The following is a 14,722-nucleotide window of genomic DNA, read 5'->3' as shown; positions in this document are numbered from 1 at the left end:
GGTGTGTTTGAGTGTGTGTGGGTGTATGTGTGTATGCGTGTGGGTATGTCTGTGTCACGGCAGAATATTTTTTACTTACATTTTGAACATGAAAGAAGTGAGGTATTGTTTTTATCTTTTGCGCCAAAGAATGACATCTACGTCTCGTTACATTAGCCATTCACCTTCATTTTCTAAGTCTTCATTTCTATCTGCATAACCCTTTTTCTCGTGCAGGATGTCACCATAGTTTCGCAATATTTTATGCTAATTACGGGTATTGTGTGTCTTTCTGGTCTATTTATTTCCTTTATAATATTTTTGTGTGTTTAGATAGACGTATATTCTCATTTTTGTTTACCTAATATGAAAGAGTATTTATTAAAATGAAGAGCAATAATCTAATATTGTTGCTCTTTTGAACCTAGTGCTATTATTGGAGCAAAGAAGGTTGCAGCATTTTCCAGTGTATTTTATTTATGTAATTGTATTAGGCAATGATTTTGTGATTAATATTATCTAGTTTCTGGTTCAACCTCTCTGAAAATTGTGATCTGGTGTAGCAGGTTTCTGTTGAGATCATGCTGTCTAAGAATATATTTTTATATATTTTAATCAGCTATGGCATTTCTTTTTCAATTTTATCGACCACAAACTTGAGAAGTTTTGCTAAATAATGCCCCCTCCTTGTTCCGACTTTGCCATTATCTTGTATGTGCATCTTTTTTTTTTGTGTGTGTGTATGTGTGGTGATTGGGTGGTGTGTGTCTGTGCGTGTGTGGTGTGTGTGTGTGTGTGTGTGCGTGTGGGAGGTGTGTATGTGTGTGCGTGCGTGTGGGGTGTGTGTGTGTGTGTGTGTGTGTTTGTGAGTGTGTGTGTGTGCATGTGTGTGAGAGAGAGAGAGAGATAGAGTGTGTGTGTGTGTGTGTGCGCGCGTGTGGGGTGTGTGTGTGTGTGTGTGTGCGCGCGTGTGGGGTGTGTGTGTGTGTGTGTGTGTGTCACGGTAGAATATTTTTTACTTTTGAACATAGAAGAAGTGAGGTGTTGCTTTTATTTTCTGCACCAACGAATGCTATATGCGTCTTGTTACATTAGCCATTCTCTTTCAATTTCTAAGTCTTCATTTCTATTTACACAATCATTTTTCTCGTGCAGGATGTCACCATAGTTTCGCAACATTTTATGCTCATTACGGGTATTGTGTGTCTTTGTGGTCTATTTATGTCCATTGTAATATTTTTGTGTGTTTACATAGATGTATATTCTCATTTTTATTTACATAATATGAAAGAGTATTTATTGAAATAAGGAGCAATAACCTAATATTGCTGCTCTTTTGAATCCAGTGCTATTATTGGAGCAAAGAAGGTTGCATTATTTTCCAGTGTATTTTATTTATATAATTGTATTAGGGCAATGATTTTGGGATTAATATTATTTAGTTTCTGGATCAACCTCTCTGAAAATCATGATCTGGTCTAGCATGTTTCTATTGAGATCATGATGTCCAAAAATATATTTTTATATGTTCTAATAATCTATTGCATTTCTTTTCCAATTTTATCGACCACAAACTTGATTTTGTTGAACGATGCCCCCTCCTTGTTCCGACTTTTATATTACCTTGTCTGTGCATCTTTTTTTTTTTTTGTGTGTGTGTGGTGATTGGGTGTGTGTGTGTGTGCGTGTGTGTGGGGTGTGTGTGTTTTTGTGTGTGTGCGTGTGGGGTTTGTGTGTGTACGTGTGTGTGGGTGTGTGGGTGTGTGTGTGAGTGAGTGCGTGGTGTGTGGATGTGTGTATGAAACGAATGTCATTTGCGTCTTGCTACATTTGCCATTCTCCTTCAATTTCTAAGTCTTCATTTCTATCTACACAACCCTTTTTCTCGTGCAGATGCCCCATAGTTCCGGTACATTTTATGCTCATTACAAGTAGTGTATGTCTTTGTGATATATTAATGTCCTTTGTAACAATTATGTGTGTTTACATAGATGTGTATTCTCATTTTTGTTTACCTAATATGAAAGATTATTTATTGAAATGAAGAGCAATAACCTAATATTGTTGCTCTTTTGAACCCAATGCTATTAATGGAGCAAAGAAGATTGCAGTATTTCCCAATGTGTTTATTTATATAATTATATTAGGACAATGATTTTGTGATTAATATTATCTAATTTTTGGACCAACCTCTCCGAAAATCATGATATGGTGTAGAAGGTTTCGATTGAGATCATGATTTGCAGTATTATATATTTTTATATGTTTTAATCAGCTATTGCATTTCTTTTTGAATTTTATCGACCACAAACTTGAGAAGTTTTGCTGAATGATGCCCCCTCCTTGTTCCGACTTTTTCATTACCTTGTCTGTACATTTTTTTTGTGTGTGATTGGGTGTGGGTGTGGGTGTGTGTGCGTGCATGTGGAGTGTGTGTGCGTGTGTTTGTGAGTGTGTGTGTGTGTGTGTTTGAGTGTGTGGTGTCTAGGTGTGTGTGGGGTGTGTTTGAGTGTGTGTGTGTGTGTGTGCGTGTGCGTGTGTGTGTGTGTGTCACGGTATAACATCTTTTACTTACGTTTTGAACATAGAAAAAGTGAGGTGTTGTTTTTATCTTTTGCGCCAACAAATGTCATATGCGTCTTGTTACATTAGTCATTCTTTTTCATTTTCTAAGTCTTCATTTCTATCTACACAACCCTTTTTCTCGTGCAGGATGTCACCATAGTTCCGCCACATTTTATGCTCATTACGGGTATTGTGTGTCTTTGTGGTTTATTTATTTCCTTTGTAATATTTTTTTGTGTTTACACAGACGTATATTCTCGTTTTTGTTTACCTAATATGAAAGAGTATTTATTGAAATGAAAAGCAATAACCTAATATTGTTGCTCTTTTGAACCCAGTGCTATTATTGGAGCAAAGAAGGTTGCAGCAATTTCCAGTGTATTTTATTTATATAATTGTATTAGGGCAATTGATTTTGTGATTAATATTATCTAATTTCTGGCTCAACCTCTCTGAAAATTATGATCTGGTGTAGCAGGTTTCTATTAAGATCATGATATTCGGGAATATATTTTTATATGTTCTAATCAGCTATTGCATTTTTTTTTCAATTTTATCGACCACAAACTTTAGAAGTTTTGCTGAATGATGCCCCCTCCTTGTTCGGATTTTTTCATTATCTTGTCTGTGCATCTTTTTTTTTTTTTTTGAGTGTGTGTGTGTGGGGTGATTGGGTGTGTGGGTGTGTGTGTGCGTGCGTGTGGGGTGTGTGTGTGTTTGTGAGTGTGTGCGTGCGTGTGGGGTGTGTGTGTGTGAGAGAGAGTGTGTGTGTGTGTGTGTGTGTTTGTGTGTGTGTGTGCGTGTGTGCGTGTGCATGTGTGGCGTGTGTGTGTGTGTGCGCGCACGCGTGTGGGGTGTGTGTGTGTGTTTGTGAGTGTGTGGTTGTGTGTGTGTGAGAGAGAGTATGTGGGTGTGTGTGTGTGTGTGTCACAGTAGAATACTTTTTACTTTTGAACATAGAAGAAGTGAGGTGTTGCTTTTATTTTCTGCGCCAACGAATGTCATCTGCGTCTTATTACATTAGTCATTCTTTTTCAATTTCTAAGTTTTCATTTCTATTTACACAATCATTTTTCTCGTGCAGGATGTCACCATAGTTTCGCAATATTTTATGCTCATTACGGGTATTATGTGTCTTTGTGGTCTATTTATGTCCTTTATAATATTTTTGTGTGTTTTCATAGATGTATATACTCATTTTTGTTTACCTAATATGAAAAAATATATATTGAAATGAAGAGCAATAACCTAATATTGCTGCTCTTTTGAACCCAGTGTTATTATTGGAGCAAAGTAGGTTGTAATATTTTTCAGTGTATTTTATTTATATAATTGTATTAGGGCAATGATTTTGTGATTAATATTATCTAGTTTCTGGATCAACTTCTTTGAAAATTATGATATGATGTAGCAGGTTTCTGTTGAGATCATGATGTTCAGGAATATATTTTTATATGTTCTAATTAGCTATTGCATATCTTTTTCAATTTTATCGACCACAAACTTGAGAAGTTTTGTTGAACGATGCCCCCTCCTTGTTCCGACTTTTCTATTACCTTGTCTGTGCATCTTTTGTGTGTGTGTGTGTGTGTGGTGATTGGGTGTGTGTGTGTGTGTGTGCGCCTGTAGGGGGGATGTGTGTGTGTGCGTGCGTGTGTGTGTGCGTGTGTTTGTTTGAGTGTGTGTGCGTGTGTTTGTGAGAGTGTGTGTGTGTGTGTGTGTGTGTGTGTGTGTTTGTTTGAGTGTGTGGTGTTTAGGTGTGTGTGTGTGTGGGTGGGTGGGTGGGTGTGTATGTTGCTCTCTATGAATACAACCTCTACAGATGGGGAGTAAGTAGCAAGTACCCAAGAACGACATACGGGGACTTCTTGCAGTGGGGTCTCGCTCCCGCGTCGACTTGTACCTAATGTCTCCACAAAACTTGCAGTATTTCAAATAGACGTCGTACTTTCAATACAACATGCAATAATTTTTACATGCATCAATCTTTTCAATGGGTAAACACAAATTCTTTATCAATTTTTTTCATATTGCAGTAATCTCTCGGTAGAGTGTGATCGGAAGGCGATATATTAATAGCCCACTGGGATATTCGATTATATGATCATTCAGAAATATGGCAACTTCTCCACTAGGGCTTGTCAGTAGCGTGCACAACATTGTAAAAACAGTCCGCCAACCCTAAAACATAAGGGCCACTAGTGTAATAATATGAACTAGCACTGACATCAGTAGGATAGGACCTCGCACCATCATCAGACCCACCATCGTGGTAAGAAGAAAAATAACACGACCCGATTGCATCTAAAACCATCTTCTGAGTCTAATCCATCTGTTGTTCATCACCCTAGTGGGAATAATTACACTCCTCCTGAGCAGCTGGGGTTTGCTCCTTCTGCACTGGAGGGGCAGTCACAGAATCAAAGTATTCCTGCACTATCTCCTAGCCACAAAGTCCAATTATATTATTCTGGCATAAATTCTCACATACATAAGTGAAACTGACATCGTCGGGTATTTTGAACTTTCTATTTTTGCACTTTCGGCAAGAGCACCTAATTTTATCCCCATCCATATATCCACGCTGACAGTTGGCCTATTCTATGAAAATCTTAACCCTGTCATCAAACTCCAATGTAAGACCTGCCTCATCATGAGGTTCTTATCATACATCCATCTCCTCAATTGTCGTAACATAATAATATATCACTACATATTTAAATGTACATATATAATTATATTTCGACCTATAAATTTATAGATATTACTTTACACTAAAAATACATAACATATAAGATCAAAAAATTATAAAACTAAAATAATTAAACTACAATTTGAGTAACAAAAATCGTTAAAGTCGTTGCCTGGTCAACCAACTTAAGATGTCAGCAGTTGTTGGTCCAAAAATTAAGCAATTCTACCTGATCAAGTGTATATGCACAAAAATCAGAGAGATATTAAGAGTGTGTGTGATTAATAAATAAATTTTAGAACAAATTTTTGAAAACAACTTGCAACACGCATATATATAAGCTATTTTGTACCGACTTTTGTAACGGTCTTTAGAGCGAAAGAAATAGCCGTTATAATATCCACATTCGGAATGGCCTTTGTAATGGACGGCTTCTTTTACCCGCATTCGGAACGGCCTTTGTAATACAAACGGGTAAAAGAAGCCCTCCATATTTGCTTGGTCTTTGTAACACACTTTCTACATAGAATTTCTCATGGTGTTTTACACGGTTCTTGTAGCAGCTGCACATTTTTTTCCAATGACCATCACAAATTTAACCGCCTGTGGCAAAAACTATATGAAAATAGTAACAGTAAAAAATAATTAACGGTTTTTATAACGGTCTTTCATGTTTATAAATTTGTAGCGGCATTTTCTACAATCTTAGTAACGGTTAGCATTATAAGAAATGTTGGTTGTCCTTAACTTCAAAAATAATTTCAAAACAATCATTAACTTGTTACGGGTTTAGGGATATATTTACTTTGTAACGGCTTCTTCAATGATATTGGCCGTTACAAATAATCGAAATTCTTATTAGCCCCGACATGACGTCATAACACCTTATCCGTTACAATATGCAACAAAAGCCGTGCATATGTGGTCGTTCCAAAAGAAGCCGTTATAAATTCCGTCCTTTTTTTTAGTGAGATGTTCACTTCTAAAAGTGGACAAAAAGCAAGTATGCAAAAGAGTCACAAGAAAAACTTGTGGCAAGCACAATATTGAAGCTTTCCTTTTAGAATCACATACTTTATATATTGAAAGTAGTTGGTCCATTGATCAAGGTGCTTCGATTGGTTAATGGTGGAAAAAAGCCTCCGACGGGCTACATTTATGAAGCAATGGATAGGGCCAAGGAAGCAAGTATTTTTGAAAACTAAGAAGAAATTAAGTGTGTTTGAAGAAATTAAAGTGTGTTTGAAAACTAAGTTACTAATGCTTGATAGTATAATAATTTAATGTATTTTTAATCTAAAATTTACGAAAAAATAATATTGAATTTTATGTAGCTCTACCAAAAGAAGAAATAGGCTGGAGCAAAAGCGTTTAAATAATTTTGGTTTATATTGAGTACAGTATAGCTTTGAGGTTGTGGTACAACGTATGTGATACCATTGATCCAATTGCCTTAGATGGGATAGATGAAAGCAATGAATGGTTGCTAGGAAGATTGAATCTTAGCGATGAGGATGATGATGAAGAGAATGCTCATGTGTGTGAAGCTCACGTAATATACACATTATTTTTAACACATACTTATTTATCTTTATTTTTCTCTCTCTATCTCCACAGAACACATCAAAACAAATTAAAAATGAAACCAAACATAGTGAAGGTTTCCTTGTCCAAAAGAGCCTCCTAATTTGTCAAGAATGTTGTCAGACGTTAAATCACCTTTTTTGTACATAGAGGGACGAATAAGTAAGAACATATAATATTTAAATAATAATATATAATATATAATATTAAATTTATAATATATATAATATATAATATAGAAAATGAAAAAAGTTGAGCTGACTGCTATGCTTGAAGTCAAGGCCGGTTGTCAGCCTTTAATTTTTTTTAAATGTTGTCTTATCGTGGATGTTGTCCATGACTCAGAGTCTTGGATATTGTTCGTGACTCAATATTTTAATTTTTTTTTTCAAATCGTGGACAATATCCACAACTTGATATATTTTTGTTATTTTTTTTATAATATTAAAATAATCACAACCACGAAGAGTTGCAATGTAAGTTGCAAACTAGCTTAGATTATTAATCTAATCCAGAATTAATTAGCACAAGAAAAAAAAATAATAGAATTGAGAAGTATAATAGAATAATACCTGATCAACCAAATGTGTCAGGTCACCTATATTAGTTGAAGAATTATAGCAATTTGACTTAAAAGATTGTATAAATAAATTATTATAAAAAAAAACATATTCTAAATATAATTAAAATACAACATTTACATATATCAGAGCAAAAAATGCTAATACAAAAAAAAATTAGCAGTATCACAAGTCCGAACATAATGCCCATTTTAAATCTACGATCATCGTAAAGTAAACTGAAACCTTAAAACTCAATAATTGAAATGTAAATTCACTAACATAAAAATTATACGAAAAAACATACAATACCACAAAATAATTCTGCATACATAGATAGTTGCAAGACGACTAGCGAATTGAAGTTTAGATTTTAAAATATTTGTGATATTCGTACTATTATTTGAGCATATAATTGGTTTTGTAATTTTATTTTTTTGAAAATAATTATATTTTCTTATATTAATATAAAATAACTGTTCAATTGTTTTTGTAATAAATTTAATTGAAAAATTGAAAAATTCAAAGGAAATTAGTGTAATGAAAAGAGTAGATTTGAAATCATTTTCGTTCGTGAATTAGCGCCCAAGCAAAAAGCCTTCTAAAGCTGAATACGTACAATCTTCACCACTCATCCAAACGCTAATCAACGGTCCAAATTCACGATCCGCGTCAAACGAAACTTACCAGTAATACGACACCCCATCTCCTTATATAAGCACTCCTCATCCCTTGTCTGTTTCCCATCGTATCGCCAAACACTCAGTGCTATCCGGAAAAATCTTTTCCTCGCAACCCGAATTTTCTCTCTCTAAAGATGGCTCCGAAGGCAGAGAAGAAGCCCGCCGAGAAGAAACCCGCGGCCGAGAAGGCTCCGGCAGCGGAGAAGGCCCCGGCGGAAAAGAAGCCGAAGGCCGGGAAGAAGCTGCCGAAGGAAGGAGCCGCTGCTGGGGACAAGAAGAAGAAGAGGATGAAGAAGAGCACTGAGACCTACAAGATCTACATCTTCAAGGTGCTGAAGCAGGTTCACCCTGACATCGGTATCTCTAGCAAGGCTATGGGTATCATGAACAGCTTCATCAACGACATATTCGAGAAATTGGCGCAGGAGGCGTCGCGATTGGCGCGCTACAACAAGAAGCCGACCATCACTTCCCGGGAGATTCAGACTGCCGTCAGATTGGTGCTTCCTGGGGAGTTGGCCAAGCACGCTGTTTCCGAGGGTACCAAGGCCGTTACGAAATTCACTAGCTCTTGAAGGATATAACTTGTTAGGTTTTTGGTTTTTTTTCTTAATTACTGCTTTTGTGGCGTCTCTATGTTTAATCTAGGGTTTGCTAGGGTTATGTAAATTAGGGTTGTTTGGAATTAAAGAAAAAAGGCCCTTGTATGGTTTATGTGGGTAATGGATGGCTATTCGGCTTTCAGACTTCCTTTTGTTCCCCTTTTTTATACTTTGCTTGGAACAACTGCAGGGAATTGGAATTTTTACTGAAAATCACTATCAGAATCTTTTGCAGATTCATTTGATAGCTCAATATTACGTCAGTGTTTTCTCCTTTATGTGTTGTTTCCTAGTTAATTATTCCATATAAAAAAACTGAAGCAATGAAATAATAAGCATTGAATCTATAAGTATGTTCTTGAAAGCTTCTTTGCTAGAACATCTGTGCCAATTCATCTGGGTATCTCCTTCCACACACTTTGCCCTGTGGTATATCATTTTATGCTGATGCCTATCCTGTCTAAGCACTAGAACAAGCGACTTGTTCTGATCTTTTTAACTGTATGAGTTCAGGATAAGTTGATTAATTGTGAGATGAGGAAAGTGAGTGCATTTATTGTTGATTTTCTACTTTGTTGGTCGGAGGAGCAGCCTATGCACTTTGGTTCGGGCGTGTGTGTAAGTTTGGAAGTCTATTTGGTATTTTGTATATAATGAATGGATAAGGTAAAGTTTCTTGGTAATCTTCGTTCCATGTGTTTCAACTATCTAAGTTCTCAACAATTGTATATAGGAACAAACACTTTACACTGTTTTAGATTTTGCTGTGCAAATCTTTTTCCAGCAGTTGATTTTCATTTGCAAATTTCCTACTTTATTCTGTAATTTTTCGAGCTTGATTGTGTAAAAGTATATGATGTCGTAGTGGATGTGGATGTGGTCGCATCTTACTCTGAGTATTCTCTCTCTGGACTTGTTTATGCCAGCAACAAAGGAAATGCAGGAGAAAATGGAGAATCATGCTGCTGCATTATTCAGTCGAATGTTGCTTTGGATCCTGTCTTTGCCTCTCATTCATGCAAGGTCTCAACTCAAAGGTTAGTCGAATTTCATGACTGACTGGTATTGCTTTTCGTTATCCAGAATAGCTTGGTTTTATAGAACTGATGCTACGTTTGGATGAAATAATTTGGACTTGAATGATGTATTTCGAGATTTGAAATCTATTATATTACTACAAACTACAATTCAAAAGCGGAGTTTAAGAATATGAAATCTGTTTTACTATAGAATTAGTCAAACAAGATCAAAGTATTATTTTGTGTTATGAATTTGAAATCCACATCCTAAATGCATCAATCCAAACAAAATTTCAAGCCAATAGGCAGCACTATCTTTTGGCACTTGAATTAATGCAAATCTAAAGTTGGATCACTTTGATCATGACTGAAATCCAACTAAGTGTATTAGTGTTGTTAGGAACCACAGGTTTCTAGTTACTGAAAGTTCAGCAAATACCCTGAGGAGCATATGGATGCCTGTGGTAGGTGCAACGAGTGCACTACAATTATCATGTATTTGGTGTCCGGTGTGATTAGAATGTGGGTAAGTAATAAGAGACAGTATAAAGACGGTAAACATGGTGCTAAGACTCTGCAAAAGACAGCAGATGGGACGAGATATGGGGGGAAAAAACTGAGGAAGGGGGAGACGACTCCACTGGGGATCGAACCCAGAATCTCTGGTTCCGTAGACCAGCGCCTTATCCATTGGGCCATGGAGTCATGGAGGGCCCTACCGGGTTCGAACCGGTGACCTCTTGATCTGCAGTCAAATGCTCTACCACTGAGCTAAGGACCCTTTTTGGTGTGAGGGTCGCGGTTTCATCTCCTTGTACGTTGTCTACGGCTTTGGTTTGAGTCATTGTTCTCAATACTGTATCCCCCAATCGAGAAAGGCCCTACAAAATCACCCAAATCTCAAATTTGAGGTATTGGAAGACATAGATGGCAGAAAGTTTTCCAATCGTGAAATTCTTGCAAATTCAGGAAGTTTTACTCTTGAAACTTCCTTACTTAAAATCGATTCTTAAATATAGAGCATCTCTTTCTTAATAAAAATGCAGCCTTTGCTTTTTGTCTCATGACATTTGCAGGATGGAGTCTAAAAACTAAATGCACAGCACAAACACTCAGCAATATTTAAGTCGCCTTGCTAGCGCACGCACACTTAAGTCACCTTGTTGCTGCACACTTAGTTAATTCGCCTTGCTGGAGCATGCTTACCTAAGTCGCCTTGCTGGGATGCATTTTTTATCACCTAGCTGTATTTTCTTAAAATAGTTTAGTGGCGTACATTTTGTGTTAATACGCATCTTGCCAACAGGCAATCTGTTGAAAACACCTTGACAATGTGCAGCTTATTAGTGCTTGGCTTCCTTAAGTGATCGTGGTCATTCAAGTTTGTTTGGTTGAAACAGACTTTATATTTATCACTTTAAGAGGAAGTGATCTCAACAACCATATATCCAGGATCTGACTATTTTACTATGATCTACCTTATAGAAACACTTAAGATATGCATACCTTCCTTTCTCATACTCACTTTTCACAAGAATAATTCTCTAAACAGAAGGAAGACAACTCCACCTGCTCTTCCTTCGAACTACACTAACCATTGCAGGAATCTTACTCAAAGCACTAGCATATGAGAAAGAGAAAATACGAAACCAGCATAGATCAATAAAGCAAGGAAAGAAATAAGAGCAAAATCATTCAGAGCCCACAAGTAGGTATTTCAATAAACCTCATGGAGGAGGCTGCAATACTCTTTAGCAAAAAAACAAGGAAAACAGATTTACTTGGTGGCAAGATTTGCACTTTCATAAGCAGTAGGGGGACCACCTTCAAAGGAACAATGTCTTCCACCATGGGGTTCTCTGGATCTATTGGAGCCTCACCTTCTAGAGGAACATAGAGCAGGTTCTCAAGCAATTCTTGAGGGACTTCTTCATCAGGCTCAGGAGCATCCACGAGTCCTGCATGGATGTATAAGAAATTGGAAGCTGCACAGGTCCGATATCCGTGATGATAGTACTTCAAGGCATTATCTACAAGAAGGCGCTGAAACTCCTCGAACTTCTTGAAATCTGTCAGTCGGCTGGAACTTTTGGTTTCCTTCCTTAATAGAGGGGTAATCCTGAAGCTTTAGTGCCGCATGCTCCAAGCGATCATGACGGCTCGACACTTAAGACCTCAAATGAGTAATGTTGGCTTCATGCTTGCGCTCTTTCTCGCGCATATCTCTCTCCAGCTCCTCCATCTTCCTTTGGGCCTCCTCTACAGCAGGACCCCCCCACTCAAGCAAATTTCCAATCAGCAAGATAGTCTACAAACAGGTTAAGTAAATCTCTTAGATTAAGCACACACTGGAATTAAACTCTCATACTCCTTACCTTGCCAGCCTATGAAGCCAATAAATTCACTATTTGATCACGTGGAAGGATTTCTAGAAAGCTCTTATATGGAGGAGCCAGAAGTCCCTTCACGAAATTGAAGGCCCTACTGCTCCCAGCCTCCTCTTCAGTAGAGAGAGAATCTCATTGGAGGCAAGTTTCTCCCTTTTTATCTACACAGCTGAAAGACGAGGTGTTCTAGTACAATTTCACTAAAATGTCTTTCTTGATCTTATAAAATTACCCATCTTTATTCTTCTTTATTTTGAAATTGTCTTCTGTGGTCTCTCTTTTTTTTTTTTTTTTTTGTATTTTCTCCCTCCTTAAAAATTAAATAATTATTTTTTTCACTATCAAATTTTTAAATTTTATAATTTAAAATAAAAAATTAAAGTAACGTAATATAAAAAAATTAATATACTAAAGTTCATTTTCTAAATTTAAATATCGATCTGAGTAAAATATTAATTAATTAAAATAATATTATTAATAATTTAAATATATTATATTATTTATTATGAATTTATGTTATTAGTAAAAATTCACATTATAATTTATATAAATTAAATCATATTTACAGTTAAATTGCACTTTCATTTAACTTAACACATGTGCCTCAATCTTAATTTTATTAATAAGTTGTAATTGAAACATCATGTTGTAATTGATATGGATTAAATATAAGTTTTATTTATAATGATGACATTCAGATTTAATAGCAAATACAAAAAAACAATTTGCTAGCAATTTCAATTGTCAACACAATGATAATACGTTCAATATTTAAATGTCTTAATATTAATGAATTCAAATAAACTTAAAATCAATAATATTAAATATTACTAATTTTAATATAAAAAATTAATAATTATGAAATTAAATCACAAATTTACAAATGATACCATAAAATAAATTGGGTGGCTTAAGGTATTGTGGATTTGTTGTATGTGTGCAGTGTGTGTGTTTTCGAGCTCGATTGCTATACATACGATTTAGGATTTTGACTTGCAGCTCAAACTTGTTTAGCTTAAACACTATGTATTTTTTAGTGGACGAATCTCCTAACCATATATAATTAAACATGTGCCAATGACCCAAATTTGATATGGGCTTATTCAAATTTGTCCATTTCGAAAATATTTATAACTCAAATTTATTTAATTTAGAACTCAATTAAAGATTTTATATTTCAAAATTTGGATGTAAAGACAAACAATAAACAAACTTACTAACATGGAGGATGAAAAAAGTGCAGCCGACTCCACTGGGGATCGAACCCAGAATCTCTGGTTTCGTAGACCAGCGCCTTATCCATTGGGCCATGGAGTCAGTGAGGGCCCTACCGGGTTCGAACCGGTGACCTCTTGATCTGCAGTCAAATGCTCTACCACTGAGCTAAGGACCCATTTGTTGGGACAAATCACAGTTGCTTGTAAGTTGGAATTTTGATGGGGTAATTATAGGGTAAGTTACATCGACACCCCTTAAGTTGGCCAAAAAACACAAACATCTCTTATTTTTTAAAATATTACAGCTACACCCTTGTTCAAATCAAAACTTACACTAACACCTATCATGAAGTGTAGCTATAATATTGTAAACATAAGGGGTGCCTGTGTAATCTAGCTAATTTCAAGAGGGGTCAATGTAATTTACCCATAATTATAGTGTCCTCAAGTAAAATTTGATCTAATTACATTTACTGCTACAAATGTGGTTTCTTTTTGTATTTTTTGTTGGTACTCCTGCAAATGTGATATATATACTATTATTTCTATTTGCAGATAATGGTGTTAGGGGATTTCGTATATTTTTTTGTATGGTTAGGTGGGGTTATAGAATAGGTTCCAACCATTAGGTATGTTGGGGTTATAAGGTCTTATTTCGTTGAATTGATAAAGAAATATTATTCTATGATAAGGTAATAACAATATATATTAAGGTTGGGGGCAAGGGTAGTAACATGATAATCTATTATTCACTTCCCCAACAAACTTTACAAAATGTTTATAAAGATTTAAAAAGGGGATCAGGGTATTAGGAAGTTAATAAGAGACTACAAGGACTACAATGTTACATCAGTTTATATTGAGGAAAAATTAGGCCCTTTATTGTCTATGGATGCAAATGGTAATATCTTTAATATTGATGAACAAATGTCATTATCACAATAAAGGTTTGAGGGAGACGAGGTTGAGGATGCAAGAGTTGAGCAAGGGGTTGAGGGTGCTAGGGTTTGGGAATGTGGAAGTAGTGCTTGAGGAAGCGGATGAGATATGGGTTGAGGGATATGTGCAAACTGGGGTAGAGGGAGAGGTTGAAACAGGGGTTGAGGAACAGAATATGGTTGAGGAAGAAAATGTGATTGATAATGAGAGTGATAGGGTTGATTCATCATTGGTCTCTAATTGTCCTTCATGGATGTTAGAATACTTAGAGGATCATTGGGATGATGATATCTTCACTAGTAGGCCTAAAAATTAACAAGAACAATGCTGATAACACTCGGTTATTTCAATGAGAGAAAGAAGAAAAAGAAGAAAGCAACAACAACAAAATCAAAGGGGTGAAAGGAGTAGTAGGGGAGATCATAGTGGTTTAGTGACTGTGAAGATGAAGAATTAAAATCTATTATAGGTTCTGATGATGAGGGGGATAAATGT

The 14,722-nt window shown here is 35.9% G+C and overlaps 1 protein-coding gene, 1 long non-coding RNA gene and 4 other non-coding genes across 6 annotated transcripts; 1 reads left to right on the top strand and 5 right to left on the bottom strand.

Annotated features, from left to right (window-relative positions):
- Positions 1–8,111: 8,111 nt before the first annotated feature.
- LOC105174158 (histone H2B) lies at positions 8,112–8,809 on the top strand. Its single transcript, XM_011096159.3, has one exon. It carries the CDS (start codon positions 8,198–8,200, stop codon positions 8,636–8,638), a length of 441 nt encoding a protein of 146 aa, XP_011094461.1. The 5' UTR covers positions 8,112–8,197; the 3' UTR covers positions 8,639–8,809.
- A 1,507-nt stretch (positions 8,810–10,316) lies between these two features.
- Positions 10,317–10,389, bottom strand: TRNAR-ACG (transfer RNA arginine (anticodon ACG)). Its single transcript has one exon. It is a non-coding gene; the product is annotated as a tRNA-Arg (tRNA).
- A 4-nt stretch (positions 10,390–10,393) lies between these two features.
- On the bottom strand, positions 10,394–10,465 carry TRNAC-GCA (transfer RNA cysteine (anticodon GCA)). Its single transcript has one exon. It is a non-coding gene; the product is annotated as a tRNA-Cys (tRNA).
- An 899-nt stretch (positions 10,466–11,364) lies between these two features.
- On the bottom strand, positions 11,365–12,293 carry LOC148788521 (uncharacterized). The gene is made up of 2 exons (XR_016065280.1): positions 12,060–12,293; positions 11,365–11,992 (listed from the first exon to the last, which is right to left on the bottom strand). It is a non-coding gene; the product is annotated as an uncharacterized LOC148788521 (long non-coding RNA).
- A 1,022-nt stretch (positions 12,294–13,315) lies between these two features.
- Positions 13,316–13,388, bottom strand: TRNAR-ACG (transfer RNA arginine (anticodon ACG)). The gene has a single exon. It is a non-coding gene; the product is annotated as a tRNA-Arg (tRNA).
- Positions 13,389–13,392: 4 nt separating this feature from the next.
- Positions 13,393–13,464, bottom strand: TRNAC-GCA (transfer RNA cysteine (anticodon GCA)). Its single transcript has one exon. It is a non-coding gene; the product is annotated as a tRNA-Cys (tRNA).
- Positions 13,465–14,722: the final 1,258 nt, after the last annotated feature.

Source organism: Sesamum indicum, linkage group LG4 (genome assembly GCF_026168435.1).
Source record: "Sesamum indicum cultivar Baizhima isolate 11 linkage group LG4, ASM2616843v1, whole genome shotgun sequence".
NCBI classification, from domain to species: Eukaryota; Viridiplantae; Streptophyta; class Magnoliopsida; order Lamiales; family Pedaliaceae; genus Sesamum; species Sesamum indicum.
This window is presented reverse-complemented; position numbering and strand designations above follow the sequence as displayed.